The following is an 18458-nucleotide window of genomic DNA, read 5'->3' on the forward strand; positions in this document are numbered from 1 at the left end:
CCTCCAGGGGGATTTCAGGTCAACCTTTTTTGACCTGAAATCTGCACTTGAGTTATTGCCTGATGTCTTGATGAATCAAAGATAAACATAATATTCATCCGTTATCATGCCGAACTCAAGTTGAAGACTTCAATTGAAACCACAAATAACAATATGGAAATAGATTGATTTAAATTGATGATTTGAGAAACTTTTCGGGCGTTTACGTTATAAAATTAGACTCACATCTGGCGTACAAACGTGTGAATTTCAAAGATAAACTCCCAGTTTATACTAACAATAATCGACTGAAAGATTACTGAATAATGAGCACATTATAGCATCTGAAACTTCCACCTGTTCCACCTATAGAACTTGTTCAGAAACTCGCTGAATGGCGAACTTTCGAACATATAAACCTTCGAATTCAGAGTTTAACATCCAATTTACTTTTAATGGAGTTGGAGTGATTGTTGAACCTCCCATTGGAGACCATCGGAAACAGATACATCGAGCAAAAACGACCCTTTGACTTAGTCAGGAACTAAAACAAAAACTCCTCCGAAGAAGAATAAGTTATTCGCCAGAGCGAAAGAGGCAAATAAGGGCAATTCCTTATACTTTACTAGAGACCTCTTTCGCGACAAATTAGGGCACCTTATCCTACATAATATAGACCACAAATGATGACATATCTCGTGTTTTATGTGCGTGCAAGTATTTGCCCTTTGGTCCCATGCAGAAGGATAACTTCGTTAGTGAAAAGGGAGCATTAATAACTTTTCATTCAAGTTCTAGATCATTAATTAAATTGTATTTACCACTAAACCCTCCAGGAGGAGTATGACGTTTCATTTAATTTCGAATGATATCTTTTAGTATCCGGGGATATTACGACATAGAAATCCTACTAAGGGAATAAAAGTATGTTTTATTGGCCATGAATTGTTACGATCGGTCTGATTAAGACAGCCAATCGTACTGGTAGATATTTATTAGTCTAGAATATTGCCATTATTGGTCGTCACGTGAACTATTTTTGCATTATACTCATCATTGTAATTGGTTTGATTATTACTGTTATACAGACTGGTTAGAACTATTTACTTGTCAATCCAATTCAGGGAAAGTATATGAAAAAGGTATTTTGAAAAGCTATATCGGATTTAAGAAATGATTCTGGTTCACATGTACATATTAAAATCCACAATTTGTTTTACTGGACCTAATGCCCACCACAATTTATTATTTCTGAAGATTTCATCAAACCATTCCACAGTACAATGGTCAGCAAGTGATTACTGAATTGAAATACTGAAGTTTTATCCATATGACTTGCAAACTGAGCAAAAAATTGTTTCATTCAGTATTTCATTACCACACTATTGCTTTATTTTGCGACACTAGTTTTCATTACGAGAAACTTTAGATGTCTCTATACAAAAAAGAGTAGTGTCATCAGAATGCTCGACACACTCCGAGATTAAACAAAACAAACCCGTTAAACGCCGGAATAGATTAACCATTTGATACGGTCGACTAAACGAAGAAGACTATAACAAGAATATGACAAACAGAAAAAGAGTTAAAGAAGGAATGAGAAAGAAACTTATGCAGCGAATGCAGTGGAGAAACCAACGAGCGTCGCAGGCAGAAGCACAAAGAAAAGCTGAATACATGTTTTGAATATCTAAACCTAAATAAAATAAATTTCCTTAGTTAACATCAAGTAAATTCATTTAAATTGAGAGTATAGGACCAATCGAATGTAATAGAATAGGAGATCAACTGAAGGAAGGCCTGTTGTTTTAAGTATTTTCTTACGTTAAATATACTATTACACGAGTATTTTCCCAACACGAGAATTTGGAATCCTCAAGTAAATAAAGTAATTACTAAATGCAAATTAAGCTTTATTTCAATACCACATCTACTTAATTAAAATGTAGACAGAACTAGAAGGAAGAAATAAACTTTATCAATTCAACAAAATATATCGTTTTACGAATATACGAACCTAAGAATATTCAATAAGATACATTAACATTTAATTCAAGAATTTACATTTTGCTGCGTACTAAAAACATGAGCTTGACGCGATAAGTGTTGAATTATACAAGGAATAATCACTCAGCAAGCACCCAACAAGACAGCTCAACACAGAAAAAGAACAGAGAGCCGACAGACAACGAGTTAAGCGAAATTGAATTGACACACAGAATTAACATTTGAAAACTTAACAAAATCGCTCCACATTTTACTCTCTAACACCAAACAATCATTTGTACCATTTTTTCGGAGGCACCCTGTATATTATTTAATTTTTAGATTCGCTATTTCCTATTGATTATTTCTGTTAAATACTTGCTATACCTATTTCCAGCGATTTTCGAAATACTCATTAATGTTTGAGATTGAAATGAATTTCAGACCGAAAATTCACTTAATTGAAAATATTTTGGAAACCGTTAGAGATAGGGCTTTTTTATAGAACATCTTTTTAATGGAGAATAACTCAAGGTATCAGAATTCGTAAAAATATTCAAATGGATGTTTTCAGTAAATGTGTTGTACCCAAAAACTCCTCGAGAACCACTTTTAACTCTACGTATTAAAAATTGAGACATTTATTCTCAATTTGCTCCAATTCAAAAAATTACTGCGACACCCTGTATAATGAAAACAAGCAATTTTTGTATGAGGCAAGTCTAGCAGAATCGCTTTGGCCTTTTATCCGCCAGCCGGGTAAACTCATTCGTACCAATGTTTCTAGGACGCCCTCTATATGTATAGTAAAATGTGCAACTTTACCCGTCTAATTGTATGACTTGTTTATCTTCTTTAACAAAAAAAAATTCAGACAGGACGTTTCATTTTAATGATATCCACAACGACATATCTTCATTTACAGAGGAAAAGACTATCGGCTATTTATTCTTTCTGCCATTGTTGCGAAAACACTTACATCTATACATAAATAAACACTCATAAAATGCAAAGAAAAAAATTGATCTGGAAATGCTCCAACAGGGTGATTGAAGGGAAAAGGAAGCGGGATTTTTATGTAAGACAAAAAGAGTTCAGATTGGTCCCTCTTTGTCAATTTTCCTGAATTTGTAGGAATTTTTCGTTTATTCTTGTCCTATGGGTACGCTTGTATGTTCGTACAAAATGAAATTTACAAACGCAGAGATATGTTATTAAGAACGGCGGACCTATGTACAAGGCCAACAAGAGATGGAAACGTGACCGACACGCGCTGACTTCAAGAGTAAATAAAAACTCGATTAAACAACCCACAAAAAATTTCCGAAAGTAGAATTTTCTTTATTTGGCCTTGAACCAGACACCCTTAAAGTCAACCTGTTTGTCCAGGGCTTCCATTTGTCTGGGCTTTCATCCTTGAAAATAAGCAATAACCGGCAGATTTTTCCATTCTCCTCTATGTCCCCGATGACACTGAGTCCAATACAGACCGTCCTCATTATTAACACCGGTCACGGGTGTCGGGATCGATTCCGGACACCATCGTATCAAATATGCCCTGGAATGAATGGCAGTTAGTTTAATTACGTTTTATACACACGTGTAGGTGTTTTATTAGGAAACGAGGACTATTTCGCTTTTAGTCATACCCGGCTAATGTGCCTAAATCCAAGTTTTGTTTAAATAGCGACAGCCATTCGGGGAGACGATTAATTGAAATTTCTCCTGGCAGACGCTGCGAGCAAATAGACCTTCTCTGCCCTCCCAGAAGCTCGCCAACCGCAAACGTCTCGGGTTAATTGTCCTTTAACCCTTTTGTATGCAAAGAGACAGAGACCAAAAAACGACAATCTCGACTTTAAAGCCTCTAACTTCTCCAAGGAAGTTCACAATCTACTAAGTTTTTTGAAAGTTCTGTTCACAGATGTCATTTATGTCGTCTGTCAATCTAATACTGGTTAAATATATCGTAAACTTACCCAGACCTCACTTGGTGGTCGATTTCAGGCCAGCTTTGCCTTCGACAGCAAAAATTTGAAGGGCGATCTTGCGTTGTTTTGGGCGAGCGCACTCGGAAGGAGCCGGGCCTACGCACTGGAGGGTTGGGCACCAAAGCTTCGAGGGTACTGCGTCTGCGTTGCACTAGAGCTGAGGCTCCCGGTGCTGGCACCACTTTAGGAAAGCCGGGAGTGTTGCTATCGCCCGAGTTGCTACGCGAACCAGGCGAAACTCCCGCAGAGCTTTCCGATGTGTCAGTACGACTTAGAGAGAACCTGGAAATTATTGTATGAATCAACCATTATTTCAAATTATTTTATTTATGAAAGACGTGTAATTTCGTTGTGAATTAATTTATGTAATTAAAAAACATAATAACAATTCATCAAAATGGCGGAGTTTTTGGAATAATAAGATACTGTCACATTTTCAAAGCAATTCATTAGAAGACAGCCACCGTTAATGTTATTTGGCACTGTCCATGTGATGTGTCATTCGAAATACCATGGGTATCTTTTACTGTCAATGCTATTTGAAAATTGACGTTGGTTATAGCGCCCTGACGCAAGGCCTTGGAAAAGAACGATTTATCTTAAGTCGTTTTGAAAACATGATTATGTTTTCTTATTCCTATCTGCTAAATATTAATAAAGTAATATCGTATTACAGGAATTCTGCACAAAATTTGCCAATAGAGATGTTTAGGTCGCCTTAGAAATGTTTGTGTTAACGTGTCATTTTCCAACTCCTACACATGTAATACGTCAGTTTTCAAATGTGTATATTGTCTTGTTTATTACAGTGCTTTACTTATAAGCTTAAATTTTCTGCGTATTTAAAAGGATCGTAATTTATATTTCGAAATTCCCAAACTTTCTCCTCTATTTTTCTTAAGAAGATTAAAAGGGACGGAAGTAGCGGCAAATCTGACGCAAATATTTAATTAGTTAATACGAATTCGAAAGTTTTATCTGAAAAGTTTCTGGAGGGATTGTCGAAACCGGCCCGAAAGGCAAATAAAAATAGTTAGATTACTGTATACAGTTGAAATCCCAGGGTGAATTCAGCTGGTAACAAATTGGGCGAACCTTGAAGCCAAAAATGATGTTTCAATCCCTGAAAGTAGACGTAAACTACTAGGTTTATATGGCTTTCGTGACAAGGCTTCTTCGTAAACGATGAACAACAAATTTATTATTTGTCTTTATTTATATTCAATTGTTCTAAATAGTTTTTAAGGACATTTGTTGCACGAACGGAAATTGTTACTTAAATTATAGGTTTGACGAATATGGGCACGCAAGATCCTTAGATTAATGTAATTAAAAAACTTTCAATACTTTTGATACCACAGTTTAAAATGTAAAAGGGCAACATGGCAAATGTTAGAAATATTGTAAGAAATTCGATATACTCTTTGCTTATTTTAAAACAAAAAAGATCTCAAGGTGAACATTTGACGTTTTGTGATTGAACACCTTGAATACATTATTTGACAAAACGTGCCAAATAAAAACCAGAATTGGGCATTTTTCAAGGAAATAACAATAAAAATGCACAAAAGTTGTTTCTATAGGCAAAAAAATCTATTACGAGATTTTTACTTGCTTCTTGTAGCCCAGGTAAAAACCGATTTTTACTTGGGTTACCATACCCTTTACCATATGTAGCATACATATTGTAACGGCCACCCGCCACAACAATATCTATGCATACTATGGTCGGCCGCCGTAACAATATGCACAGACTCTCAATATAGGTATTTGGAAATTTCACGAAAGTTTTACACTTTTCGATTTCTTTTTTTACTTCGAAACGTGCCAAGTCCCTGCCTTACAAAATCAACGTACAAAAGAAACCAGAGAAATGCAATTTTCAGTGAAAATGGCACTATAGCTATGATTGAGGGAAATTATTTCTTATAGTTGTCGAAACATTTTATGTATAATATGATCAAACCTATGCTTCTCGTGAATTCATGCATACCGATATCATCCCAATGGGTTGATAAACATTACGTTATGTGCAGCGTTTCAGAACCAGTCATTGCCGATTTTATAGGCTCACATAAAACAAATGTGAATATTAAATGGAAAAATCAGTTATTTGTTGCCATTATTTTCTCTCACACATTACTGCACGAGGGTATTGCAGCGATTTATAAATATTTTAGAACGTTGTAAACTTTAGCCGGTATGTATCTTCGTATTTTTTTTATCCAGAATTAAACGTTAAACTGGATTTTGAAGTAAAAATTACATTAATTCATTAAAAAAGTTGGAGTTGTGCCCCGCCTATCGAAAATCGATTCTTGCAACTATATAAATTTTTTATGAAAATGCATAATATTTACAATGATAAATAAAATAATGTATTATTTTATATTTTCTATGATTTTCCAGATCTTTTACTGTTTTTTCAACATGAACCACCTATCTCATATCTAACGTTAACTTTCTATGAATTGTCAGTGTTAACGAGAAAATTTATCTGTTTATTTTTTTAATTAATTAATGTTACATCATTGCTTAAAATTTACAAAAATAATCAGCTGCTGCTGTCGGGATTGCCAAATTACAATTTTCTTGAAAATGCTATTTTTTCAACCATAAAAAGAAATTAATTTTAATTTAAGAGTTGATACTCTAAAGCCCACGGCCATGTTGTCTTTACGAGGGCTAAATGTACCCCCGTAATAAAAATGAGAAATGACGGCATTACAAATTGAAGTTGAGTATTCAGCGCCGGCAGGAAATTTTCCTAATAGAATTAAGCCCCGGGAAATATTTGTTGTTTCCTTTCCCTCCACCCTCCGCACTGTTGTCGATTATATTACTAAATAAAACGTTTCATATTGTCTAACCCCTGTGGCTTTATTAAAAAAAACAATTCCGGACTATTTTTATACCTACTCTATATATAACAAGTTCTATTATTCGAAATATTATAGAAACATATAGGTACAGAGTGACACAAAAAAAGTGTAGAACGTCAACTGATATTCTCTTATTTCTAAATACGATGAGTGATTCTATGCATATCCATATCTAGTATTCGTAATTGATTCTAGAAGAAACGAACATTCAAACTCTTTTTCTTCATAAAAATGGTCCATGGCGTTTTCAAAACATAAACTCTCAAGAATGGCTGAAAAATGTGGCGTGTCGACTATTTTTGCGAGATAGTTTATGCTACTTACCGCTTGGGGCTCAGCGACAGTCCTGCCACGCTGTTGCTGACATACTCAGATAGCGAGTTGAAGAAACTCATGGTTTTCTATGTCTGGAAAAAAACATTAAAAAACGTTAGTAATGAAAATATTGTTACGTTTTGCAGATATTATAAATAGTGAAAGCAACGATACTACGAGAAAGGTGACGTTCAATGATCTAAAAGAACTGGATGTAACATCGTTTTTTTTTTAATAGCTTTGACGTCCTTTTTTGTAAATAAGAGATACCCTTATCAATAACGGCTAAATCGGAAAAAGTGACGTCATTATGACCCCTTAAGTCACAGATGAGCGGATTGAGTCGACGCATGATGCACCTTTGATGACAGCATTACATGTCATAGGGATTGGTAAAATTCCGTAGCTTTTGAAATAAGATAGCTAAAGTCAAGTTGTCCTAGTTAAAGGCGTGCCAAACCTTGTTGAATTGCCACGTTCGGACAACATAAGAAATGGTTTTATGACATGTCCGTAGAAGCACATGTTCCATTTTTGTTACCATAATTAAAAACGTTCTAAGATTTTATCGTCGCGCTCGCAAAAGTTATTTCCACTGGTTAAAAGGTCACACGTTAAGTTGCCATTATTAAAGACATGTTAACACACGTTGGTGAAATACCTGTGTCAAAAGAAGAAAAAACTGTCAATATAATGCAACTTTAGGGACAGATGATTTAAATAGAATAAAAACATTCAAATTTAGGTGATTTTATAACCGAACGACGCACATTCTGTTGTTCCATATTTAAATAGAAGGTAACATATTATACAGGGTGTCCGACATAATATGATCCACCCTATTCTCTAGACATCTAAGAGCTTTTCGAAGAGACGTGTAATTGTAATCTCTCTAAGTCGGCTAGGTCAGACAAGATACTTTTCGATACTTTTTATACTTTCAAAAGCCGTAACATCCAAGCGGTTTAACTTTGAGTGAATTGATTTTTACATCTCCATGCTGATTTTTAAGGCCAATACATATTTCATTTGATATCTGTCAAATTTATTAACATTTATGACATCTATAAGATGATATATATATCTATATATACTTATATGTATATATATATAGAAAGCTGCTAGTTATCTGTAATTGATTGATGTTTTACTTTATCATTCTTAGTCGGATGCCCTTTATAAACACAATAGTTATTAAGTTTTATTAAAAATTTAGTTTATTGGTTTTATTTATTGAACCAAATTAGTTTATATTAATTCAGATCTGCCATGAACCAGAACAAACCCACAAATTTTAATTTTTAATATCAAATTCAACATTGTGTATAACGTTTTGTTTTCGCTTCGTCTCTAAATTCTAATAATATTTAAGGTAGAACGCCCTATACCGATTTCCTTCAAATATCAAATTTAACAATTTTTTGTTCTCGGATATTATTGGATAACCACCACGAAGCGGAAAGAATTAACAGTCTAAGAGGTCTAAGGGTGCACACTTTCGTCCACAGTATCTAATGCACTTATACGATTTTTCTATTACTTTATAGAATAAAACTTTCAAGTCCGATTTCGAAAGTTTATAAATGTCAAAAGAAAAAGTTGATGAAGGAGATAGTAAAGCGTCGAGTGCTCAGCCAAAAGCACTAGCCAACGTCATGCCTGATAAAGTTTAACACAGAATCTTTTTTACTTTTGTTGCTATACCGACCGGAGGTAAAATGGCATTTTCCTTCCATGAATAAGGGCGGAAAATCGAATTTTCTATTTAGGGAGTAATAAAAACTATTTCCTAGTAACTCGTACCGTTCGGAAGTTTAGCATTATTTGAAAGTGTGAAAATAATTTAATAACTCGTGCATTTCCTATTTTATGTTCCTATTTTCCATTGTGTTTAATGGTACCGTTTGTCTACCTCCTTAATTATGAATTCTGAATTGTTCTAATTTTTATAAATTAGTAATTAAAATGTAAGGAAATGAATATTGATGCATGTACAATCATTTTAAGTTTAATAGACCTAAAATACGTGTAGCCATCTTTTGAAAGGATGTTGTTTGCAAGAATTCCTTCAAAAAATGGATTGCAAAAGCTACTTTCAGAAAAATAATTTCTACATCAATAATTGGAAAAATGAAATCGTAACTCTGGGAATCCAGTGTGACTTTAGAGAAGAGAGAATATGTCGAAGACTGCAATCTAACAAACAAAGTATAAAATATTGAATGACAAAAAAAAACAAATAAAAATTAGAAATTTATAGTTGGCAACAATGACAAACTTTTCTCTAAATTGAGTTAAAGGACAAAAGTAAAAGCGTCATTAGTACAGACCTATTTTGAAACAACATAAGAAGTCCTGTTTTCGTAGTTAACAAAGCTGTTAAAAGATGAAGCGCCAAAACAGGCATTGGAGCTTAAATCTGTTGTGCCTTTAGCATGCTCTACGAAACACTTCAAGTTCCATTAAATAGAGGTCAAGCAACATTCATGAAGGAATCTAGAATTGTGCATCCAGGTCTCTGCGGGTTCTATTACCGTTGTGCTTTGATCTGATCGAACTAAAGCGCTGAGGCCGACTGAACTTTCTATGATAAGTATTTGTTCGATGACGTTGCCATATGTTTAAGTGCATTATGGAAAATCAAAGTCTCAGTAACCATCATTGTCTCGCCAAATACATTGTTTTTTAGTATGTTTGTTTTATTAGAAAGTAGTTGAGCATAATGAAAACCAAAGAAAATGCTGTTGACATCAATTTATTAGCTTATAAAAAGCTGTTATAATTAAAAGCCGAAAGTTGTTAACACTGACAGTGTAGCAACTCTCGTAACAAGAATCGCCGAAGGCGACGTTGCCGTAATTAGTTCGTTGGAAAAAGTCACTCAATTAGGAGACAGCAACGGAAATTATTCACACAAGGGAGTCTTCATTTATAAGCTGATTTTTGGGATTAATTAAGAAACCTAGGAAATGGGGTCGGTGTCGAGACACGGGAGTTGTTTTGATTTGGGTTTGTTTGTATACCAGCCATCAAAAGTTTAATTATATAGAGTTCCGGTGAAAATCAATCCGGAGTTTATTGCAGCTTAATTCTGCTTGCCTGCTTACTAACTGCTCGATGAGAACACGATGGGCTCACTCGATGAGGTAAGTTAATGGAATGTTTATTGAACAAACTATAACTAATTGCTTAAGTCGTCGTTGATTAAACATGTCGCAAGATAAAAGCAAAAACCCCACGTTTTTATTTCAAATGTAACATCCGAGGGTATTAAGAATCTCAAATTCCGACGTAAAAAAGCCTCTAAAGGTCGATTTAGTATGAGACTCCTACAAGGAACATAAACATCTTCTTCTGTTGACATTAAACGAGAGAATTACCTTTTATGAGGCCATTTGCATAAGTGCCAGTTTAATCTATGACAAAGCCGACTTGTGATTAAAAATTCCAATGCCTACTCAAGAGTGTCTCGATACCCTCGATTTCAATACCTTCCATGTGATTAATGGAAAGCAAAGGGCCATCAACATCGTGGTATTGTATAGACAACCACCTGCGCTTGTTGCTATTATGGCGTCCCGGCGCTCTGAGAAGGTCGTGTCACGATATAAATCACAACCCTGTCATTTCTAATGCGTTAAGAATTTCGGCTTCCATTAAATATCTGGCCTGACGTCTTGTTTTTGTTTTCAGAATTTTCTCCCATTATTAACAGATGCTTATTCGTCGAAAGCAGTGATTTATTAAAACGTTGTGCCCGTATTTTTAATCTACAGGATTCCAAAGAATGGGCGGTATAAACGGCAGCGCCGTGTTTGCGCTTAATTTGATTGAGAGATATTAAAGGTAAATGTATGAAAGTTTTCATTGATTACACGGCTATCTGATCTAACAAGTCTTTATAGGTTCATACTGTTGTCCATGTTCAATTAACATTCCTCCACTTCCGCTTTACCTGAATAACTTTTGTACAGAGATGGTTTGCTGGTTTATACCATTTCGATTTGCCTAGATGGTTGAAATCTTTATTGGAACGTGTTGTTTTCACAATTAGTAAGACAATGTCGTCTTTCTGGTCCGACTTCAATGGGTGTGACTCTCATATTCTCCTTCTGGAGGTAAGTTGTCTTCAAGGTGTCAGCTCACAATTGCTTGGGTCGCCCTGCTGCAATAAACTGGTCAAGAACCTACATCTTGAACTTCTCTTTTCAATGACACTGATCTAAAGATCAAAAGGAGAAAGTCGAAAACTTGCAGCAGGGAAATGTTGCATATACAGGGTGTCCGTTTAACGGCCCCTTGGCCTTACATGAGTTTATTTGTGATTTCATAAAAAATCGATTATGGAGATGCATATGAAGTTAATAAAGGTGAATTTTAAAATTAGTGACATCCCTACAGGGTGTCCCAAAAAGGCGGAGCGTCATAAATTTTTTTTTTCATAATGGAACCACCTAAATTTTTTTCACGTGATAGAATCCTTTCTCGAGCCTGTATTAGACTCTATGCTTTTTTACCCTGGAATGCAGCGACTCGAAGCTATAACGTTTTAAAACAAATTTTAGATGTTTGCAGTACCTCATAAAAAAATTAATATTCTAGTTGATTTAAGTTAGATTTTAATAATTTTAGGATAGATTCTCATGCAAGATCACCTTAACAGACACGAATACTCATTTAACAAAAAAACTCACATAGTGTTCTATTACGTGAAAAAATGCAAGTTGTCCTATTAAAAAAAAACTCTTTATGACGCCCTGTCTTTTTCGGATACCCTGAAGGATTGTTACTAATTTGAAAATTTGCCATCATAGTTTAGTTAATTAGCCTCATATACATGTCCATAATTCATTTTTTTATGAAATCCTAATTAAAATCATAGGAGGCCGAGGAGTTGTTTAATGGACACCTTGTATTTTGTTCGTTCCATTTAAATTGTTAACCCATACAGGGTGCTTCACGGTCGATAGTAGATTAAACGTTAACGGAACATGGCACACATGATCTTTCCGAAAATTTGCAAATATAGTGAGAAAAGTAGGATCACGTTGAGTATTATAGGAGAAAACTAGATTGGACAGATTTAATCAGGAAGAGCGAAGCAGCTTTCAGCAGCATACTATTAAAACAAAGTAGTTTGATGCAAAATGCCTGGAAAGAATATCTATAAAAAATAGAAAAATGCAAACGGTTGATGACAATCAAAATATCTATTTTGGCGTTATTTTTAGGAATCATACTACTGTCCAGATTAGAGAATCTACCTCACATCTTACAATGTTCCTGATAAAAGCTGTGATTCTGCAAGGGCAATGTGAAGGAAAGACGGATTGTGCACTCAGACATAGATATCTTTTTAGACGTCTGTTTCTTGAATTTTTTCCATTCACGACGCAAGTGGTTCCAAGTCTCTTCTGCATGAGAATAAACTACGGTTTGCATGCTCAATATTGCCCTTAAGTTTTAGGTTGCTGCCAAGTCTCACTGCCAAAAGCCTCTTTTCTGGATGACGATCGGATTTTTCAACTTTCTCGAATTCATCTTTAGGTATCTTCTGTTTGGGCCTCTCCCATGGTTTTCAATGACAATGAAATCCTTCCTAAGGCCTTTCCCATTTGGAACTGGTAAGAAGTTGCAAAGAATACTCTTTTCAAATTCCCCTTGGCGATATAAATTGTCACGTGATCCCTTTGGAATTGAGGCTCTATACTATTGGGAAAAATGCAGTCCTAGACCAATTTTCCCATTGAACGACAATTGTCTTCATCACGTTCGTCAAATTGAAACTTCTAACGCGCACTGAACTTCGCTGCTATGAGGTAAGAAAAACTCACTCATTGGATGGGATACAATATTAAATTGAATGATAAAATAACAGTTTTCTGGAATTTGCAATTCGAATTGTGAATGTATTAATTTTGGTACATCAACAAATAAAAAATCTCGGTTGGCCACGCAAATCAGATGTTTTCTCCCTGTGTATAATAAAAAAGTGTCTATGAGAATCAGTGACGTTGAAAAGTGGCGCAACGGCTATAAAATTAGATAGTTGCTAAATGTTTAATCCAGCCCCACTTGTCAAAGTAGGCATCTGTCAATATTTATTTACACAGGGAAAAATAGTTCCCTTCCACGACGAACCGACATTTTTTGGAAATTTGAATAAGATATAGTTAATCTATAAAACCGTTTAACAGTGTCATATTTTCTTAAACAGTCCTTCAGAGCTCCATAGGAATAAAAAAATCTGAATGTTATTTACGTAACCTTCAACTTCAAGCTAAATAGTATTGCTCATATTCTTGGTTTCTATGGAAACACCCTAGACGTTAGAGTTAATAGCACATTAATAATTTGGCACTTATACAAATCCGGTTTCGTCCTTCAGCCGGAACTAGGCCACGTTGCACCTGGAAACACACCTAGACCAAACCCGTAACAGGACTGTCGTCGCTTTTAACATGGAACAAGGAACAACATGCCGTCGAAATGTACCACGGTTTCGCCGCTTCAACTTGTTCCCTTGTAAATTAAACGTCACGGCGTCACGGCGTTTTCCCTTCTGGAAACTTATTTCAGCAATCTATCCGAATTGGAATAAATACAGGGTCTTCATTTATGATTGACCACGACGTGACTTTCACGGTGAAATTTTATTATTTCTGAATTGGTTACCTTGGCTTTTAGTAACTTTTCTAATCATCTGTTGATTGTTGATGTTGGGTTAAGATGCAGTTTACAATTACTTAGTTACTGTTGTTGCCAACGTAAACAAGTACAGTGCCGTTCATTCATTGACCGGTCTTCTGCAATTTTCCGGTTGTGTGCCTTTTTCCAAATATTTTCAATTTTCTTCTTGCTATTTTCTCCTACTTATCAGAAAAAGTTTTTGTAAAAACTAAATAAATTTGCCTTTTATTCAGTTCGATATGTTTTATGAAAATATGTTTTGAATGTTATCGGTTATGTTTAACATATCACTTTCCAATAGAGTTTTAACCGAAAATAGTCTTTTCTTTGGCACAATATGCTTTCATTTTAATGGTACATTTTCGTAGTGCAAATCGCAATGTTGACGAATTTTCTACTCTACACGCCGCCTGTGACAAATTTTATCAGCTCTTTTTATTTAGTGGATTTATTTTTATGACAGTGAACACTCTTAACAATCGTTGCATGTTTGATTGTCTACATTTTTGATCGCGTAATGTTTAGTCATTAATGAAGACCCTGTAGATGGAGATGGAATATTTCCTGATATTGTGGCAACATTGAATCGGTTTTTTTGCCTCTTTTGACAGCTGTCAATGCCGTTGAACAATGCTGTTGTACTGCAACTCGATAGCGGCCACGATGGATTCGATGTTGCCGTTTTTCGCCTTTTTTTCTACATATTTTTTTGGGATAGGTGATCGATGTTAATTAGTAGCTATAAGCCTTACAACCCGAAAGTCGCTGTTTGCTAAAAGCTAACATTTTAACGAGTAATTTCCTGTTTTTGGCGTTTTTTAATTTCGGCGATTACGTTTTCCCCGAGTCATGCCTTTCCACGTCATTATAGAAAATTCGAAAATTGACTCAATACAAGAACTTAGGAAGTTGGCCGGAAGGGAAATGTCGAGACTTTGTACGAGATGCAACTTAGCAGGCGCTGTTAAATGCCCTTCAGGCTCAAGCGGTCTTTTGAACTATGTTACGTAACTAAAATTTAGGAACGTCGGCTCTAGATATCCCGCTAATCGAAAAACTTTCCTGATACTTCTCCAAACTTTCCAAATAACGTCATAAATTGGGAAGCCTTCGGCCCTTCGATCTACCGGGAGTTAATCGTAATTACTCCCGAAATGTCATATGTGGACATAATAAGGAAATTTTTATGATTCAATGCTGCTATGTTTTAAAGTGTAGTAGTCATTAACGGAGAGTGTTCTATGATGGAATATTATGGCCATTGTATAGATAGTATCCCTTACCGAGATATTATCGCTTGACAAGGCTGGGTACATTCCAAAGTAATTCTTTACAATAAACAAGCTTGACCCCGACAATTACGTGAAATTTATTTACCTTTCTTATTTATATTTTGACGGGATGGTGGCAAATTTGAAAATGGTCCTACAGAATTAAGGTACAGAAAAAAGTCATGTCTCAAAGCTACTTTTTTGTAATAGACGCCTGTTAAATGTGATAAAACTTGCCCTTTATGGAGCTCAGTAACGGCCGGTTTTATAGCTATAAGAAAAACTTCAGTTCAAACGGCAGAAAACATGTAGAGTTTAAAACGAAGATATTGAGAACAATAGCCTTTTAAATGTTGCAGGTAACCATTGTATTTAACCAACTAACTGCCATTTGAACTGTCCCTAAAAAACATTGTTATATTCAAATCGAAAATCTTCATTCGTTTCTAATTTCATAATATTCACCAAAATAACTTTTTCCACACACATTTTTCCAACAGTCGCAAATAATCTTTTTTTTTAGATTATAAACTTCCGATTGAAGTTTAAACCTCAAGCCGCATTTTAAACTGAACTTTTAAAGGTAACCCCTACGAGTTTGCCGCATTTTTAATAGTTTCCGAGATATTTGCATAAAATATGAAAACTAAAATCCAGATAACCTAAGCGACAAACTTAAAACCAACATTAAAGTCCTCTTTTTTTAATTAAGCTTGTAGGTCTATGGAATGGCAACGTTCGAGACTAATTAGCGTTTTTTTCGTTTAGTCTTTATGCAATCAATTAAATAAATTAACGATAATTGTTTTTGGCGTTTTTTTCTCGTTAGTATCTATGTAGGAAATTAAAGAAGTTTAAAAACATATCGTTGGGTTTTGCAATATTTAAGATTTAAAAGAGATGTAAAGACTTAATTGAATAGAAAATTTATTTTATGCGAGAAATAGTTTAAGTTTGGAATTTTAGCGTTTACGTAGAAGTAGGTACAATAAATATAGAGTAGTTTGCAGTTTGCAGAGATTAAAGAGTTATAAATCTTTTCGATTTAAACTCGCCTTCTATCACAAATAGTTTACGAAATGAGATACAATAAGTAGATTTTAAAAGTAAGAAACTTAATAGTTCTTACACCAACAAAGAAGTTCTTTTTAACAGTAATCCTATTAAGTGCAAATAAACCGACACGTTTAATGTGAAAATTAATCGCTTTTACAAATCTCCCTAAAGTAACTTTTTTATATCTACAAGAACAACTGCTTACCTCATTAACAGTACAACAAAAAAAAGGTTAAAATACAAATAAAAACATTAATATCATGGTGTTATTCGATGCAGGGATTGAATTAACATTGAGCGTCTCTATTTCTTGATAGGAGAGTTTCTTGGTTGAAGTAAAATAATTGCAAAAAAAAATTATCTTTTTGACACTCATAGCTTCGTATTGGGAGAAATTACCAAAGAAACATTTTTTATCTCTTTTAAGGATTTGTAGACGATCTTACCGGCAGCAAATAAAATTCCTTATTACCTGCAAGGAAAATCTTTTCTTGCCTGCTCTATTTCCAACGTTTTTCAAAACTGTACTTCCACTGTTACGTTTACCCCTAGCACTGGCACAATTTTTCCGCGGCAGGAAAAGATTTTACCTGTCGGCGATGAGCGGCAGGCAAATTTTTTACCTGCCGCCGGAATGACAGTAATAAAATGAAATTACTTACCTTCAGTTATTGTGCCAATAAATGACACAATGAGTGATGGCATTTTAAAGAAGTTTTAAGAAAAAAAATAGTGACGTGTGTGATTTCAAGTGTGAAAAATTTTACCCCCTCTAATTTTTTGTGATTTTATTTTATTGCTTCGTTTGCAATTTGATTTGAACTTGCTGTTTAAATTTATAATACTTGAAATAATTTGTTTTCGGCTGATGTCATTGTAATTTTCTTCATCCCAAACGTTTAGATTGCACGATATTGCTGCGCTACATATTTATAGCTGGCAGATTCAAATGTCTACTGTTGCTGTTAATATGGATACCATGCGGCACCATGATTGACTGTTACTAACAATCAGGCAGTACGATAAAGTCGAGTAAAAAGCAAAAATTAAATTAAATTTATACTTGATTACAGGCAAGTTAGCGGTCTTCAGAAAAAACTTAAGTACTTTCGGAATCCCTTGTAAGGGTAAAAGTCGCTCTTCCGATCTCCTCCGATTCAACAAATAGCAATTTTTTTTTTAGTTTAATTTAAAGCAGTTTAAAGACATTTTAGAGGAAATGTAGGTAGATAATAGAATTGGACATATCACGACATACAGTAACAGAAACGTCGCAATGTGACTTCAAAAACAAATTTAAAACATTTTCTGAAATAGCAGATTTACACTTTATACTGCGACTTCCTGTATCGCTTTCAGGGCAGGAACATAGCCCAGGATATATCCTTTTCGGTACCGTCATGCAAAACTATTGAAGCATTCAAAAACAGGGCTTTTTTTTGTTTTGGAAGCTTTTATCTCGATTTCAGTTTCGATTTCTATGTGTCACAATGGCTTCTGTAGGCCTCTGAGGTCCCTTGATTCTCCTAGTTTCGTCGCAATTAATCGATATTGATGATTTGCATTGTAGGCCAACCGAACAAAATCACATGCAACGGCATACGCCACTGTTTCGCACCCCCCCCCCCCTCTCCCTCTTCGACGGTTCGACTTCGCATGGACGTCTCGATAAAACCCAAACATTTCTCTTTCGAATGAACCTCCACAGCGTCTCGCCCAGGCAGAACGGAAATTATGCAATAATTCAATAAAAAAACATGTAAAATTGTTTTTTGTTTTCCAGCTCTTGCAACACTCACTGATAACTAAACACTCTTAGCGTTTTTGTTAACCGCAATTCAATTTTTCCTAGTGATGAGAAAATACGGTATATGGTATTTGATTTTTTGATATTGTCACTAATTCATTTAAAACTTTTATTGTTCATTACCCCGAACTTACTGAAACATCGTACAATTCTACCTGCACTGTGCACTAATATTACATTACTGCATGGTGTATGGTAATGAATAATTACATGGTATAAAAATCATGATATTACGTCGTCATGGTATTATTCTAAATTGCTACAAAACGATTCCTGGTATAAGTGTTTACGATTCTTTTCCTATTTTGCTCCAAGAAATATCCTCTTAAATATTTATCATGTGTTTAGAAAACAATGTACCAAAATAGTGATTACAAACTGAACTGGCATGCAATAACAGTCTATTTAATATACAGTTACACTTATTATACGTATAATACAAATTCATCCTATGAAAACTTAACTCCCCCCTTTAATCTTG

General features: G+C 34.7%; 2 protein-coding genes across 3 annotated transcripts in view; one reads left to right on the top strand and one right to left on the bottom strand.

Moving 5' to 3' along the window:
* Positions 1 to 18458, top strand: part of LOC136412049 (protein-L-histidine N-pros-methyltransferase) — a 210724-nt gene that overhangs the window by 74327 nt on the left and 117939 nt on the right. The gene's annotated exons all lie outside the window — the stretch shown is intronic.
* Positions 1 to 18458, bottom strand: part of unc-13-4A (BAI1 associated protein 3) — a 59038-nt gene that overhangs the window by 24133 nt on the left and 16447 nt on the right. Inside the window, exons 2-3 of the mRNA XM_066391216.1 lie at positions 7163 to 7245; positions 3945 to 4238 (exon numbers count right to left, since the gene is read on the bottom strand). Coding sequence (XP_066247313.1) covers positions 3945 to 4238; positions 7163 to 7233 — 365 coding nt within the window. The 5' untranslated portion in view covers positions 7234 to 7245. The remainder of the gene's footprint in view (positions 1 to 3944; positions 4239 to 7162; positions 7246 to 18458) is intronic.

The sequence above is a fragment of the Euwallacea similis genome, chromosome 1 (genome assembly GCF_039881205.1).
Source record: "Euwallacea similis isolate ESF13 chromosome 1, ESF131.1, whole genome shotgun sequence".
In the NCBI taxonomy this organism is placed as follows: Eukaryota; Metazoa; Arthropoda; class Insecta; order Coleoptera; family Curculionidae; genus Euwallacea; species Euwallacea similis.